Source organism: Drosophila erecta, unplaced genomic scaffold, assembly GCF_003286155.1.
Source record: "Drosophila erecta strain 14021-0224.00,06,07 unplaced genomic scaffold, DereRS2 tig00000000-arrow-pilon, whole genome shotgun sequence".
Taxonomy (NCBI): domain Eukaryota; kingdom Metazoa; phylum Arthropoda; class Insecta; order Diptera; family Drosophilidae; genus Drosophila; species Drosophila erecta.
Window position 1 is genome coordinate 20,533,085 of NW_020825194.1, and position 14,257 is coordinate 20,547,341.

General features: G+C 43.4%; 6 protein-coding genes across 9 annotated transcripts; 1 reads left to right on the forward strand and 5 right to left on the reverse strand.

Moving 5' to 3' along the window:
• Window positions 1-395: 395 nt before the first annotated feature.
• LOC6552061 lies at window positions 396-1,654 on the forward strand. 2 transcript variants are annotated; one of them, XM_026979419.1, is made up of 5 exons: window positions 396-552; window positions 643-978; window positions 1,040-1,139; window positions 1,202-1,252; window positions 1,326-1,654. In XM_026979419.1, the coding sequence occupies exons 2-5, from the start codon at window positions 704-706 to the stop codon at window positions 1,407-1,409; spliced, it is 510 nt and encodes a 169-aa protein (XP_026835220.1). In that variant the 5' UTR covers window positions 396-552; window positions 643-703; the 3' UTR covers window positions 1,410-1,654. The 2 variants fall into 2 exon arrangements, with proteins under 2 accessions (XP_026835220.1, XP_015010248.1); XM_015154762.2 differs by having other exon boundaries at window positions 700-978.
• A 15-nt stretch (window positions 1,655-1,669) lies between these two features.
• LOC6552060 (inhibitor of growth protein 1) lies at window positions 1,670-3,704 on the reverse strand. The gene is made up of 3 exons (XM_001979680.3): window positions 3,314-3,704; window positions 2,269-3,233; window positions 1,670-2,207 (listed from the first exon to the last, which is right to left on the reverse strand). The coding sequence occupies exons 1-3, from the start codon at window positions 3,453-3,455 to the stop codon at window positions 2,001-2,003; spliced, it is 1,314 nt and encodes a 437-aa protein (XP_001979716.1). The 5' UTR covers window positions 3,456-3,704; the 3' UTR covers window positions 1,670-2,000.
• A 618-nt stretch (window positions 3,705-4,322) lies between these two features.
• Window positions 4,323-6,968, reverse strand: LOC6551893 (zinc finger protein 26). 3 transcript variants are annotated; one of them, XM_026979405.1, is made up of 5 exons: window positions 6,626-6,968; window positions 6,193-6,531; window positions 5,055-5,896; window positions 4,679-4,999; window positions 4,323-4,617 (listed from the first exon to the last, which is right to left on the reverse strand). In XM_026979405.1, the coding sequence occupies exons 1-5, from the start codon at window positions 6,659-6,661 to the stop codon at window positions 4,497-4,499; spliced, it is 1,659 nt and encodes a 552-aa protein (XP_026835206.1). In that variant the 5' UTR covers window positions 6,662-6,968; the 3' UTR covers window positions 4,323-4,496. The 3 variants fall into 3 exon arrangements, with proteins under 3 accessions (XP_026835206.1, XP_026835202.1, XP_026835210.1); XM_026979401.1 differs by having other exon boundaries at window positions 6,193-6,540; window positions 6,626-6,966; XM_026979409.1 differs by lacking the exons at window positions 6,193-6,531; window positions 6,626-6,968 and adding an exon at window positions 5,996-6,032.
• Window positions 6,969-7,850: 882 nt separating this feature from the next.
• Window positions 7,851-9,917, reverse strand: LOC6551892 (transcription factor Ouib). Its single transcript, XM_001979678.3, has 3 exons — window positions 9,672-9,917; window positions 8,510-9,621; window positions 7,851-8,452 (listed from the first exon to the last, which is right to left on the reverse strand). The coding sequence occupies exons 1-3, from the start codon at window positions 9,780-9,782 to the stop codon at window positions 8,317-8,319; spliced, it is 1,359 nt and encodes a 452-aa protein (XP_001979714.2). The 5' UTR covers window positions 9,783-9,917; the 3' UTR covers window positions 7,851-8,316.
• Window positions 9,918-9,971: 54 nt separating this feature from the next.
• LOC6551891 (transcription factor Ouib) lies at window positions 9,972-11,940 on the reverse strand. Its single transcript, XM_001979677.3, has 4 exons — window positions 11,721-11,940; window positions 10,681-11,663; window positions 10,506-10,628; window positions 9,972-10,302 (listed from the first exon to the last, which is right to left on the reverse strand). The coding sequence occupies exons 1-4, from the start codon at window positions 11,832-11,834 to the stop codon at window positions 10,176-10,178; spliced, it is 1,347 nt and encodes a 448-aa protein (XP_001979713.1). The 5' UTR covers window positions 11,835-11,940; the 3' UTR covers window positions 9,972-10,175.
• A 532-nt stretch (window positions 11,941-12,472) lies between these two features.
• On the reverse strand, window positions 12,473-13,953 carry LOC6551890 (zinc finger protein 853; the record flags this gene model as incomplete). The annotated part of the gene is made up of 4 exons (XM_001979676.3): window positions 12,473-12,653; window positions 12,721-12,834; window positions 12,896-13,746; window positions 13,804-13,953. Coding segments are annotated over 4 exons (1,281 nt in total), but the record flags the coding sequence as incomplete, so codon positions are not given.
• Between the last annotated feature and the right edge of the window lie 304 nt (window positions 13,954-14,257).

Sequence of the window (14,257 nt, forward strand, 5' to 3'; positions counted from 1 at the left end):
TAGTTCATTATCGATCAGTGTTTATTGTGTTCCAATTGAAACGATCTTTATTTTTATTTATTTATTTACACGTTTTGTTAAAATCTGCAACAAAATTAATCTAATAGTTCTGTAAATTTGCAAAACCATTAAATTATGGTAAAGAAATGCGTACTATACAATAGTAATAAGTTATAATGGTGTAAGGCCATGGCTGCTAGTGCTCTTAATATTTTTCATAATAATCATATTATTTGTTTTAAATAAATAAAAAAAAAATAATGAGAAAAGCAAACAATTAAAATATTTTCATAATTTTAAATTTGCAGACATTCAAGTACTTTAAAAATTATACACTTTATTTCATGTGTACAAAAATATCTTTTCTCGATATATTCAACTAAGTAAATATCGATAATTTTCTTTTTTACGCACGCGTGACAACCCTATTACTCAAGCCGTTGTTGTTCTTTTAATTAAGCGATTATTATTTAAAAAAAGGTACGCCCACGCCCTAGAAACCAAAACAATCTGGACATTTTCAAAGGATATATCACAGGATAACCCTTAAAAGTAACTATCAATTGAACAACTGAAGAAAATCATAAATTTGGACTGCGTTTTCATTAACCAAAATATTTGGGCGTTGACGCTGTCACGCAGGCCAAATAAGTTTGCGATTGGAAAGTGTTTACAGTGTTTCCCGGTGTCTTCCCACAGCAACATGGTAGTGCTGAGTTCCTGCTGGTCTCCTATCATTTGGTCGGATAATGTCCGGACGGGCAGTTACGCCGTGGCCGGCTATACGGCTGCGCTATCCGCCGTAATGATCACGCTGATATCTTATATGCTAGCAGGCGGGGAGTCTGCGCAACTCTATTCCCCGCTCTTTGAGACGGATATCAGGTCATCGATGCCCGTGGCAGGTGGATTCTTCATCATCTACTTCCTGCTGATCATCCTGTCCTCCTATTTGGTCTACTACGGCATTAAAATCAGGTAAGACGAGCTTTGGCTTCATAAGTTGATGGATCCACTTAAAACTATACCTATTTGCCAGCACTCGAGGATGGCTACTGCCTTGGTTGGGTCTCATTGGTCTGGCAATTCTCTTCCAGTTTTGCTGGAGCCTTTGGCTTATCGGAGGCTACTATATTTATGTAAGTACCGACTAATTTTTCCATGAATTAAAGCTAATGGATTATGTTTTCTTCACCGCAAGCTGGAGCAAACCTTCTCGGCCCTTTTAAACTTTGTTTGGGTAGCCTATAATGTAAGTGGTTGAGAGTCAAGGATCCTGGCTTTTCATGTATATAAACTTTTACACGTTTTACACTTTCCCTCAGATTTATTGCTGGCTGGTGGTCTTCTCGCAGTACCAGATATTCCTGGAGATCCAGAATCCAAACATTGAGCTGCTTATGCCATGATGGGAAGGTTTCTTCGCACAAAAGCTCGAATAATCCATTAGAATACTTTTTGACTTGAAACGCATCAGAAACTCCGTCCATGCGCATTTTTACAATAAGAATTCCGTACAATTCCACAGATGCCTACCAAATAGTTTTATATAAATTTATATATTTTACACACATTTATACACGATCAATTATACTAATGTATAAATCGAATGCCTTAGTCTGCTAAACGACAATTAAACAGATTCGTAAAACTACTGGATACGGAGCTCCTTGGGGCCAAGAAATCATTGTGGGTTTTGAATATCAACGTTTATTACCGTAAATTAAGTTTAGGTGTACTCTAATTATACGAGTTTGTGTGTGTGTGTGTGTGTGTTTACATCGAGAAAGGTATTATTTGTACAGAAACTTTAAATGAAAACTGACGACCTTTAACCATAGAAGCAGGGGATCTAAACTGGATGAAAGAGGGGGAAGTCGGAAAAGCATGGGGTATAAGAAAGTCATTAAATATACATTAAGGTAAATCTTAGGATCGAATAATTTACAGAGCCTGGTGTTGGACACAGAGCAATGGGCTGGGATCGCTGGCCTAATAGACTAGGTCTTCTCCTCCTTTTCCTTATTGTAGCGCTCCAGTTCCTTAAGGAACTGCGCCTTGGGTTTCATTACATTTGGCCGTTCTCCGCGGCAGTTGGGGCAGAACCACTTGCCCTTTGGTTTTAGCACCAGGGAGACGCACGAAAAATGGAACCACTCGATGGGGCACAGGTCGTTGTCGCACAGGATCATCTCGCCGAAGGAAATCTGCAACAGAAAACGCGATTAGTGGCGACCCTTTTTGGTAGGAAAACCACTGCAAACTCACCTGATTGCAGACACAGTAGGTCGGCTCGTCCGGATCAATGGTCTCCGGTGGAGGCGTCTCCTCGCGCGTACTGGCATTGGCATTTGAAGCCCCAGATCCGCGTACCTTGCGTTTCTTCTTCTTACCGGAATTGTTGCCACCGACTACGCCGGCTCCGCTTCCGCTGGCACCACCTCCTCCGGCTGCTCCACTGCTCGTGGCTGCTGACCCGCTAGCCAAACTGCCGGATGCCGACTGTAGACTGGCCTTACGTCCTTGTCCCGCTCCACTGGTACCGCCCAACGAGGATTTGCGCTCGCCACTGCCGCCACCACTGCCACTGGCTTCATTTGCCGAGTTGGACTCATTGCCGCCCATCTCCAAAGAACTTCCGTTGTTGACAACGCTCTCGTTTCGCCTCCTCGACCGTTTGCTGCCAGTGCGCTGCAGATCTCCGCCAGCACCGCCTCCCCCGCCGCTGACATTGCCATTGGAGCCGCTGTTACCGCCATTACTGATATGGCTTGAGCGCTCCGAGTTGGCCGATGAGCTGCCAACGTTGCCGGCCATGGAACTGGAACCGGACATAACACCACCACCATAGCCGCCCAAGGCGTAGAGATCCTTGGCCGAAAGCAGGCCGTTTCCATTCAGGCCACCATTGCCGGTGCCCGCTTGGTTGCCCTGCTCCCTCATTGGGCTCTGCAGGCGTTGCAGCTTCGAGGGCGCGCCATCGTCTAGAAGCGCATACCGATCGCGGTCCTCCTTCAGGTCCAGGTTCTGCTGGTCGGTGTCCAGCTGCCTCAGCTTTCCGTCGATTATCTCCTGCATATGATTGACAATCTGCATTTTTTCGTCGCCCAGTTCTTGCGCCTGAATGAGACTCTGGTGCATCCTGGAGATGCTTCTGGACCGTCGCCCGGCATCCGGAGAGTTCTGCAGGGACAGATACAGGTCGTAGTAGTGGTCCACGTCGCGAATGAGGCCTGCAAATCGAGGGGATTGTCCCAAGGGGGAGGTTAGGTTTTCCGCTTCTCCAACAGGCGTAATATCGGTCAGAACTCACCTCTGTACTGGACGTCTATGTCGCGGATGCGGGACAACTGGCGCTGCACGTCGTCCGGCAGGTTCTCCACAGAATCGATATAGTTGTCCACATAGGTGGCCGAATTGATGGCCTCCGACTCGGATGCAATGGGGTTTATCATCTTGTTTGGAGTGCGAATCGCTCTATTTCCGCCGCGACATCGGCTCGGGGACGTGGGATCGGATGGGAGCTGCTCTTCCGGCGCTCTGGAAGGGATCGGCAGGCTATATAGTGCTCCGATTCCACTCAGTTCCAACTTTTTGTATGGCGTTGCGAGTCGCAACTTGCGACTGTACTCGTGAGTGCGTGTATGTGTGCGTAGGTATTATTTATATGTATGTATACAATGGATGGTGCTTTCCCACACTAGTCGGCTGGAGTTTTGCAACACTGAAATCAGAATGGTTAATGGCACTGTGGTTGTCTCTGTTGAACTTTTTATAATATAAATATATTGTTTTTAAAAGTTTGTGACAAAATATTTATTCATCATTTCCAATGCAACTAAAAGTTGTACATGAAGTTTCCTACATTTCCGATAAATGGCCAATTAATACTTTTAATTTTGTTTTTTTTTTTAATTATAATAATCGTAATTTTAAAATCCTTTTATTGTTCTGTTTACTATTACTGGGTCTTATTTCACTTTTGAATAGTCAACAGCCAGTGCTGGAAAAACATTCAAAGCCAGCCCTCTTGGGGATTTGAATTTGCGCGGGAAACTGAAGTAATTCAAATATCTGTGAAATCTGCATTTTTAAACTAGGAAAAACAAATGCAATTTTTTTTGCTTGATTACTATTTTATTTGACTAACGTAAGAACGTTTATTAAAATTTTCAAGTCTTTTCTTCATTCAGTTTTATGTTAGTAAATGCATAAGAATACTATTTATACAAATTGTATATTTACCAAATATGTGTCATGTCAAAATTTTCTATGTCGGCACTTACTTCAAATGCAATCACCTTAAAATTATTACGTACATATTTTGCCATGTAAGTATACCGATATTTATTAATTATATATGTATGTTTGTGTATTCAACCTGAGTTCTGGCTCCCACTCCTTGTACATTTGGCTTAAACATAGTGAAGTGATGTGTTTGGGATTTGAAGTCTACCATGTGGATATCATTAGTAGTTTTGAAAATCTCTAACTGTTTATTGCAGTCCGCTAATTTCCTCTTCCTTAGCTCTTTGCACATTATCCCGATGCAAAATGCTGGATTTGTGTTTGTTTAGATTATACCTATGACGGTAATGAACATCGCAGAGCTCGCACCTGGTAAATTAAATCACAAATTAGTAAACGGGCAATAATCGGGATCTTATTGTGCACCCACCGATGAGGACGTTTTCCTGTGTGTACATCCTGGTGCTTTATAAGTTGGGAGCGCAGCAAGAAACCCTTCAAGCAGATATCACAGCGAAACGGAAACTTATCGTGTAAGGCTTGGTGCCTCTTCATAGCAGATGGGTCTTTAAATCCCCTGTGGCAATTCTTGCACTGGAAAGGTCTGCTGCCGTTGTGGGAGTTCATATGTAGGACTAAACCGTTCTTGCTGGTATAACTTTTGGGACACTTGGTGCAATAATGACGGGTGGCGCCTTCCCCCTTCGATTTCTTTTGCGTGCGAATGCGGTTGGCTGCCCCGTGAACATCCCTGTAGTCATTGGAAATTATTAGAAAATAGAAGCACCAAATAGTTCGGTACCTACTTCTCGTGCCTGTGACGACTGCTGGCGTTTGAGAACGACTCATTGCAATGGTTGCAGGAAAAGGGATGCTCGCCCTTGTGGAGCGCCCTTATGTGAATGTTGCGCGTATATAAATCGTAGAATTTCTTCGGGCACTCTGGACACTCAAAATTCTTGGCGCTATTGTGCCGGAGCAAGTGCATCTGCAGCTGACTGCGCTGGCGGAAGGAGTGTCCGCACTTGTCGCAGACGTAATTGAGTGGCTTGGCTTGCATCCTTTCGCGCTGTCGTCGTTTTTTCTCCTCTGGACTCACTCTCAATCGAGGTCTCTTTGGTAGTGGAAGCGAATACTTTGTTTCAGCTTCTTTTTGGCTATTGTATTCACCCAACACAACCTTATAGACCTTGGCTCCGTGATCTACTTTACCAATCTCTTCCTCAGTCTTACATTTTCGGATGCTTATTATTTCATTGCATGATGACTTGTTTTGCTCCAAAGCAATGTCTTTTTCTGTATCTTTGCCTATACCTAAGTCCTCTTCACTTAGTGAAAACTGAGTTGACTCTACATCCAGTGGAAAGTCCTCTTCATCCAGGGCACACTCACTATCCGACCACAACTCGGGGTTAAAATCTTCTAGGGCTAGGGTTTCTCTTGCCTGCTGGGCGGACTCTTCATAGAGGACATTTTCCAGCTCGAACTCCATTTCATCGTCACAATTTTGGAAAGTGTACTTTTCCGTCGTCTGCCTAAGCTTTCTGTCAATCTGCTGGCACTTGGCACGGAATTCCACGGTTTTCTTCAGAGTTTCCTGGCACGTTGCACAAATGTGATGCGGAAGCTCCTTTACTCCTTGTTGGATCTACACGAAATGTTTGTTTATTAATACATCTGCGAGTATATTGAATAGGGGTTTGTTTTTTCTGTTAAATTGCAAGGAATGTTGTATTTATGCACATACGCCTAAGTAGTAATCGTTCTTTGGCATGTTTTACCGAATTATCGACTTATAATAAGAACTCACATATTGTGTACCCGATAAGCCTTATCAACAAATTGTGCTCATGAAGCGAGGTTAGAACAATACACAAGTATGTAAAGTATAAACGAGTTTAAATGCAATTCTCGCAGAACAAACCAACCCTTTGTTAGACATACCCACACCCCAGTGGCGACCTTAATATGGTGTAGGAGCGCCATGTTGTCCCTGTCATAGAGATCCTTAACACCTCCATCCCGGGATATGATCCGGAAGCAGGTGCGGCACTTGCTAGTTGACGGGAGATTACAGTCCTGGAGCCCAGTGCTTTCCTCTTCAGAATGGCTATCAAAGAACGCACTGTCTCTCGTGGCGGTGGCCAGGGATGTGGAGGTGGTGGTGCTAGTGGCGTCACTGTCTTCGACCTCCGTCAGGAGTAGCTTCACTAGCTTTTCGTTGACCGGCCGCGAGCAGCGCTCATTTCGCGCTCTTTTCACTGTGTCTTTGTTGTCGTTTGACTGGCTCCTCTTGAACGAAAAAAAAGGAAAGCAGAAGGTATACATATGCGAGATTAGAATACTAATGATGCACAAGAGGAGCTGAGTGACACACCCATTTTGAATCGCTGGCTGCCCTGGACGACCTCATCTTCGAAAGTTAGCCGCAAATAACTGGATTTCTGTCGTTTTGGCAATGTGGAAAATGCTGAGTGGAAAGTTTCCGCTGGAAAGTTTCGCGGGCTGTTGGGAAACCCCGGAAAATGAGTTTGTTTTCCCCGTGATTTAATTCGACGAACTCGCAGAGGAATCTGTTGCCGCGGCTGCGAACTGCGCACTTCATCCTTTGCCGGCAAACTGCGAATTTTCTGCAAAGCAGCAAGCCGGGTTTGCAGGGCTGCAAAACCTTGAAGTAGGGGTTGAAATCAGGGCTGCGGCCATGTGCGTAGCCAAAGGCCCTTCTCAGGGGGTTGCAATTATAGTATATTGTTTATTATTGTTTATAATTAAGATATTGTTTATATATGTATAATATGTATTATATACATATACATATACTTACATACATAAACTTATCTTTAGTTTGCTTTCTTGACTTATAGCAACTAGCTTCTGCCCAAAATCTGCCAAATCTGCCCAAATCAAAAATCTTAGTTATTTAAAAAAAAATTACCATCTAAAACAAGTTTAAGTTATGATGAAGACAAATTCAGCACAGCTTTGTCCTCAACTCCTGCTCCTCAACTTTCATACGAAGATCAAGGTTAAGATTTCTCTGAAAGCAATCTGATGATGTATTCCTGGTGGTTCATTACGCTTTTCCATATTTTCCCTATGACTGATTTTGATTTGTTTCTTTATGCTTTTAAGGTTTTCGGTTTGCACTGGCACTTCTTCGTCATTCCTTCGTCTTTGGATTCCTGTGGCGATTCTTGATCTCCTTATTCCTGTGCGACATCTTGATCTTTGGATATCTCAGGGATTTCTTTATTTCGTGATTCCTCAGGCTTCATATCATCAGAAAGTATAGGTTTAGATCTTGTTCTTCGTTCGCTGTTCTGCTGGAGGAACTTCAGGAACTCATTTTTCTCGCCGCCTTGATAGAAAAATTCCTTGTCCGCATTAAAACCTGTTATCTAAATAGCCATTAAGCAAATTTATTTATTGTTTTGCTACGAACCACAAGGAACGCTGCCCGAAGGCGATGGAATCGTAAAAATCTTCGGAACTTTTGCTCGTTTGTGGTGTATAGTAAACCTTTACAGGAATTAAATTCTTTTTTTTTTTCCTTTATTGGAAATTATTTTCCATTTGATTTTAATGAAAAACTTTATCACCGATGATAGCATATTTTTTAAACACAATCATGTACTATTATGCAATAACTTATCTACAAACAAAACTGTCCTAGTTGAGACATCGACTATCAGATACCCAAAGTACGGGAAGAAATTTGAACATTTTATTGATTATATAATCTTCAGAAACAATCTTGCACATCTTAGGCCTCCCGAGTACTCGCCGTTCATACGGATGTACAGATGGAAATGGCTGGAGCAACTCGCCCTTATACAGAATACATATACTTCATAGTTATATGATTTTCATCAATTACCTTTTTTATAACAGTCTTTGAGTAACGGGAATTCATACTTAAAGGAGATAATTTACAATTTTTTGAGTTAATTTTGCTGCTGTACTAGCTTTCTTTAAAAAAGGGTTCAAGAGGAAAAATGTTCATGTCAACAGCCGATGAAGCGGAAGGCAAGGATGAATGCTCAACAAAGCTTAAAAGAAACCAAAGATTTACCCTTCCGGTTGAACAGTTTCGTCTCCACCTGGATTCTTTGACTGCTGCTCGACTTTCATCCGATGGTGCTTCGACTTGTAGTGGGTGGCCAGGGCGTTCCTCCTATTAAAGAACGTCTTGCAGAGCTCGCAGCTAAAGAAAATGTAATTAGTAAAGATCCAAACTGTGTTCTGTTTGCCTAAAACTCACTGGAATGGCTGTTCCCCCGTGTGCACCACGCTGTGGTCCTTGAGGGCCGTCGATGTCTTAAATGCCTTCTGGCATGTGGAGCACACGTGTGGTCGGTGGACGGGACTCTCCTTGTGGTTCCGCTCGTGGTTCAGGCGCTTGAGGCAGTTGTCAAATCGCTTGCCGCAGTACTTGCATACGTAGGGCAACTCGCCGCGATGCTTGATCCGCACGTGCAAATTGAGCAGGTGTTGGGTGAACTCCTTGCGGTCGCACTCCTTGCACTGGAACTCCTTTGTGCCCTTGTGCCGTCTGAGGTGGACATTGAAGTTGCCCTTCTCGCTGAAAGTTTTGCCGCATTGGTCGCAGAAATAAAGCCTGTGCTCCAGTGCATAGGCTCTTTTGGCAGCCCCCCAATTATTTCGAGTGGCATATTTGTCCTCTTTGCTCTTATTCCTTCTGGTGGTGGAAAATTCGTCAGCAGTGGCAGTGGTAATGGAGTCAATATTCTCCACCTGGCCTGACGAACTCGTCTTCTTAGCCATTTCATTGCCAGGACACTCCTCTAAGGAGTCTTTGCTCCTCAGCTTTCTTCGCTTTTTATGTACTTCCTCGATGACTTGTGGTGATCTGAGCTGTTCCTCTGTGATTTGTGGTGCTTCAGACTCTGGCTCTTCATGATTTATGGAATCCTCGGATTCCCCATCTGAAAGCAGGAGCTCGTTCTTCACCAGAATAGGATCCTCGCACCGGAGAGGATCGACGACATCGACATGAGGTGTTTCCGGTACAAGCAAGGGATAATTAGGAAATTCCAGTGCCCTAAGAGAAGTTCCATCCACTTTCTTGCTTCGTTCCGGTGGGATCCTCCTCTGCAGAATGATCTTTTGTGGCTGTGCAGGAGGGGCCAAGTTGGTCGGCACGATATTAATGGGCCCAACATCCACCTCACTTCCTTCCCTATTATTCCTGGCTTTACTAGCAGTTTCAGTGTCCGAATCCTCTTGTTTACCTCGATTTTCAAACCAAGAGGAGTTGGTTTTGATGCAGCGCTCGCGGAATGCGATGGCATCATTCAGATCCAACAAGCAGGATAAGCAGATCCTCGTGGGCACACCAGTCTGGTTCCTCAACTGGAATCGAAGAGGGCATGACTCCGCGCTTACCGGGAATGTTCACCTACCCAAAGGCCAGTCAGTTTGAGGATGTTGCTCAGGACGTCGCTGCCCTCCTGGTCGAAGAGTGCCTTGGCATGCTCCGCCTCCTGGCCACAGGTGCGGCACAGCGTTGTCATCTTTTTCTTAGTTTCAACAAAATTTTATAGTTTTGTTCAAGTAAACAAAGTTGGACTTGTGTTTACCAAATAATGTTGTTTATCACTGTTTTGTGTGAATGGCACATTTACAGTGAGCTACAAGTTATTAGTTCTTCTGATTTGAACTGTTTGAATTAATAAAGTCTAAATATTTTACTCGATTCAACATACACTTTCAAAAGTGATAAGTACACCTATATATTAGGATATTTTATCTTATTGATATCTTAGAAAATCTAGCATTTGCCTTTCCTACTACTATATTAATATAATGTGTCGGAAATTGCACTTAAAAAGCGCTCTTATTTGTTAACAGGTAGAACGTTGAGCCTCTAAACGAATGGCAGCACGTGACAACAAACTATTTGTACCTTATTTATTTTTGGAATCGTTCTCGGACTTCACTTTCGTTGCGAACTCCTTCTTTTGGTGCAGCCTGGAGCGGTAGTGGGTCTTCAAGTTGGACTTCCGTGTGAAGGACACTTTGCACAGCTCGCAGCTGAGGGGAGAATAGGAAATAAGGAGTTACAAATTTGAACTAGAATCATTTCAAGCAGGTAGTAGTAGCAATAAAATAGTAAATAAGCAGTACATGAATGTACAAATTAGAATTCCATTGAGGCTTTTCAAGACCCGTATGGAGAAAGGAATCTAGAGATTACTGATCTCAAAATCAACCAATTTATCTACACAAGATCTTACTGGAAGTTTCGCTCGCCGGTGTGGACGACCTCGTGCTTGGCCCTCTGGTAGTTCGACTCGAAACGCTTGTCGCAATAGTTGCACTTGAAGTTCTTTGGTGTCGTCCTGTTCCGGTGCACCCGGCTAAAGGAATGGGAGTGTTAGGGGGCCATTTAAGGGTATGCTATAAACTTACTTTTCATGGCGAGATCGCATAGTACTGTGCACGAATCGCTCGTCGCAGAATTGGCAGGCGTAGGGCTTCTCTCCGCGGTGCTTCACCCGAATGTGAATGTTCAGGATGTACCTGTTGAACTCCTTTTGGCCGCATTCCGGACACTCGAAGGGCTTGACGCCAGAGTGCCTAAGCACGTGCAGGTTGAAGTTGCCCTTGTCGGTGAATTTCTTGCCGCAATGATCGCAGACGTGAACCTTGTGGCTTACATAGGTTTTTCGTTTCCTTTTCGCAGGTTTCAGAATGTCGGTGTCTTCGTTTTTGGGAGATGATTCGGATTTTATTGACTTTCTAGTGGATTTTCGAGGAGGCTTCTTATCTTTGTCGAAGTCCGATTGACGCTGTGTGGCTGGTGTATATGTCGCACTATCGTCATCTGTATCGTAGTCTTCGTCGTCTTCTTTCTGCCAAAGTTCGTCGTCATCTTCCTGTGATTCCTCCTCATCCTGCTGTGAATGCTCCTCATCTTGCTGTGAATCCTCCTCATCTTGCTGTGACTCCTCTTCATCTTGCTGTGACTCCTCATCTTGCTGAGACTCTTCCTCACCGTCCTTTTCTTTCTTTTCCTCATCATCCTCGTGTACCTCCTCCTCATCGGCGGGACTTCCGCGGTCATTCTGTACACACTCCCCGTGCTCATCAACCTCACTTTCCTCCTCCTCCTTCTTGTACATATCGTGCTCCTCCCCCAGTCCCTCCTTGTCCGCATAGGACTCCTCGTACAGCACTTCCTGCTCGACTTCCGCATCGTTGATCTTCAGCACCTCGTGCGTGTCACTCAGCGAATCCTCCCAGCAGGCGTCATCTCTGGGTTCCAGCCTTCGGTTCTGGATCGTCAGCCGATTGTTGGTCTTGATGCAGACGTGTCTGAAGGCAATGGCGCTTTTCAGGCTCAGCAGGCAGCAGGAGCACATATTCCTGGGCAGCTTCGAATGATCAGTGAGCTGCAGAGCAATGTAAATTACTGTTTTGAATTTGCTAATTGAAGTTTACGCACTCACCCAAACGCCCGTCACCAATGCGATTTGCCTGACTGTTTTACTGCGCTTATCAAATATGCTTACTGGATTTTGGGTGTATATTAAATCTCCACACAACCGGCATTGTGGCGTCATTTTTAAGAGTTATTTTCGAGCCAAAATTCCTTGCTTTAGTAATGCGTGCTTCTTCATTTTAGACCATTCACAGCGAACGTTTGTTATATTTCCGCGTCTCTTTGTGACTGCCAAGCGATGGCGCCAGAACTTGAAAATCGCGCCTTTTATCTGAGGTTATTATGAAATTCGTTCTAAAATATAATCGAAACATTGCCTTCTGTGGCAAATAGAATTACCAAATATATTTAACATTTTAAACATTGGAACGCTTAGTGTTAAACTTATGGTATTATGCTGGAAATCAATATCATATGAACTTAAAATACTTCTCAGAATATTTCAAACTAAAAATATTTTGCGTCATTAATTGTCTGGCTTTGTCTGCCAATCACAAAATATTAAATTATTTAATTATTTGTAATGTATGCTTATCAAAACCATATACTTAAAGAAACTGCATTATTCTAGGAAAAGCAAATGACAAAAATCTAAAACTAATAAAGTCAGTTTGAAATAATATATAAGTTTGCAATGAGCAGTGAGAACAAAATACGAATTTCAAGTTAACGAAAGGCAATCCAGTGCCAAAACAATGAGAATACGTTTGAACATTTAAACCTAATCCAAGTCGACTTTTCAATATGAACACGTAAGTTTTTAAATGGACATAACTATTGGGCATCCTCTAAAACAGAATTAAGAGCGATCTCTAATTCATCTCCGGATAAGCACTGTTTGGAATCCAGGATTGCGGTAGCCTTTTTCTGGTGAGCTTGCGAATTGAAGTGATTCCTTAGCTTTGACTTTTGGGCAAAGTCTATGTTGCAAATGTCGCAGCTGAGAGGAAAGTACACGACTTATATCGATTAAACGCTATATCAGTTTTCTATATCAGTTTACTTACCTGAAAGGCTTGAGACCCGTGTGCAGGAACTTGTGCTTATTTAAGCAGGTCTTGGTATTGAACCTCTTGCCGCACTCGTCGCATTGGTAGCTCTGATCTCTGATGTGCCTCATTCTGCCGTCGTAAAGAGGAAATATTTATATTAGCGTTTTTGAAGTAAAATACAAATACTGACCGCTCATGTCGGGACTTAGCTGAGCTGGTAAAAAACGTATCCGAGCAGAATTGGCAGCTGAACGGCTGTTCGCCCATGTGGCGCACTCGTTCGTGTAGCCGCCCCAGATACTTCGAGACGAACCGCCTGTCGCAGAATGCGCATTGAAAGTCCTTCTGGCCCGTGTGCCGCACCAAGTGGATCTTGAGGTTGTATGCAGTCTTGAAGACCATTCTGCACTCAGGGCACTCCAGGGATTGCATTTTCCGGGTTCTCCTTTTGGCAGGGACTATATTCCCAGCTGCCTCGTCTTCTGGAACCGATATAGGAGGCCTTGCTACCCCAATACGCGCATCCGTTTTAGGTAGGCATATTTCCTTTCCAATTTGAATAAATATGCCCATGCTTGTGCTTTGTATACCAAATTTTTTAGGTACATTTCCTTTTGGCAACGAATAAGCCTCAATTAAAGGGTTCTTAGGCTTAATCTTGGGAGATTCCTGATCAATTAGGTTGTGTAGTCTTTTTTCTTCATCTTGATCATCGTGTTCCCCTGCTTCTTGATCACTGAAAATCTGATTTTTCCGATGGGTGAATTCAGGGTTAATTAGATAGTTTTCCGAAGATAGTTGTCCTTCTTGATGCTCCAGATATGGAGCAGAACAGCATTCCTCGAATCCGAAGTCACATAAATCCCCCTCTGGTTCTACATCGGATACTGGGCTTTTTAGACCCTGATCACTTCCAGATATCCGCCTCGGCATTGCTCCATTGTGAATTCGTTGAATGCGCCTTTTCAGCTTAATGGATGTATTCAAGTCGTTCAGACAAGTTGGACAAATGTGGCGCGGCTGTTGATCATCCTGTTCTAACTGTAAATAGAATAACTGGGTAATCCCATTGACAGGCCACAGAATCAAACAACATACCCATAGACCAGAAAGATCCTTGATCTTGGCCAGAACCCGCAGGCTAAAGATGGTCGTGGGATTCAGATGAAAGAAGCACAAGCCACACAGCTGGCACTGCAAAGCCATTTCCATTTCAAGGATTTGATAGTTTATCACGCTGCAGTTCCAAAGCGATCATTTCCTTTAGTGTAACTGTTAAGGATTAGCATTATGAATTATGGAACATATGAACACACAATCCCGCGAAAAGTGCAGACGACGTCCGAGAACTTCTCTTTAGACTTTAAACCGGAAAATTCTATAATTTAGCTTAGGTTCAAAAGCCGATAAAGTTTTGTTTTGCAGCCAATGGCGTTGCCAGATAAGTGTGGAAAACCTAACTGTTATTTACTATCTGGGGAAACCAGGGACGCTGCGTATACGAAACCGAACTAGTTTTTATTGTTTACGTTTTACATTAAGCAATGAAAGT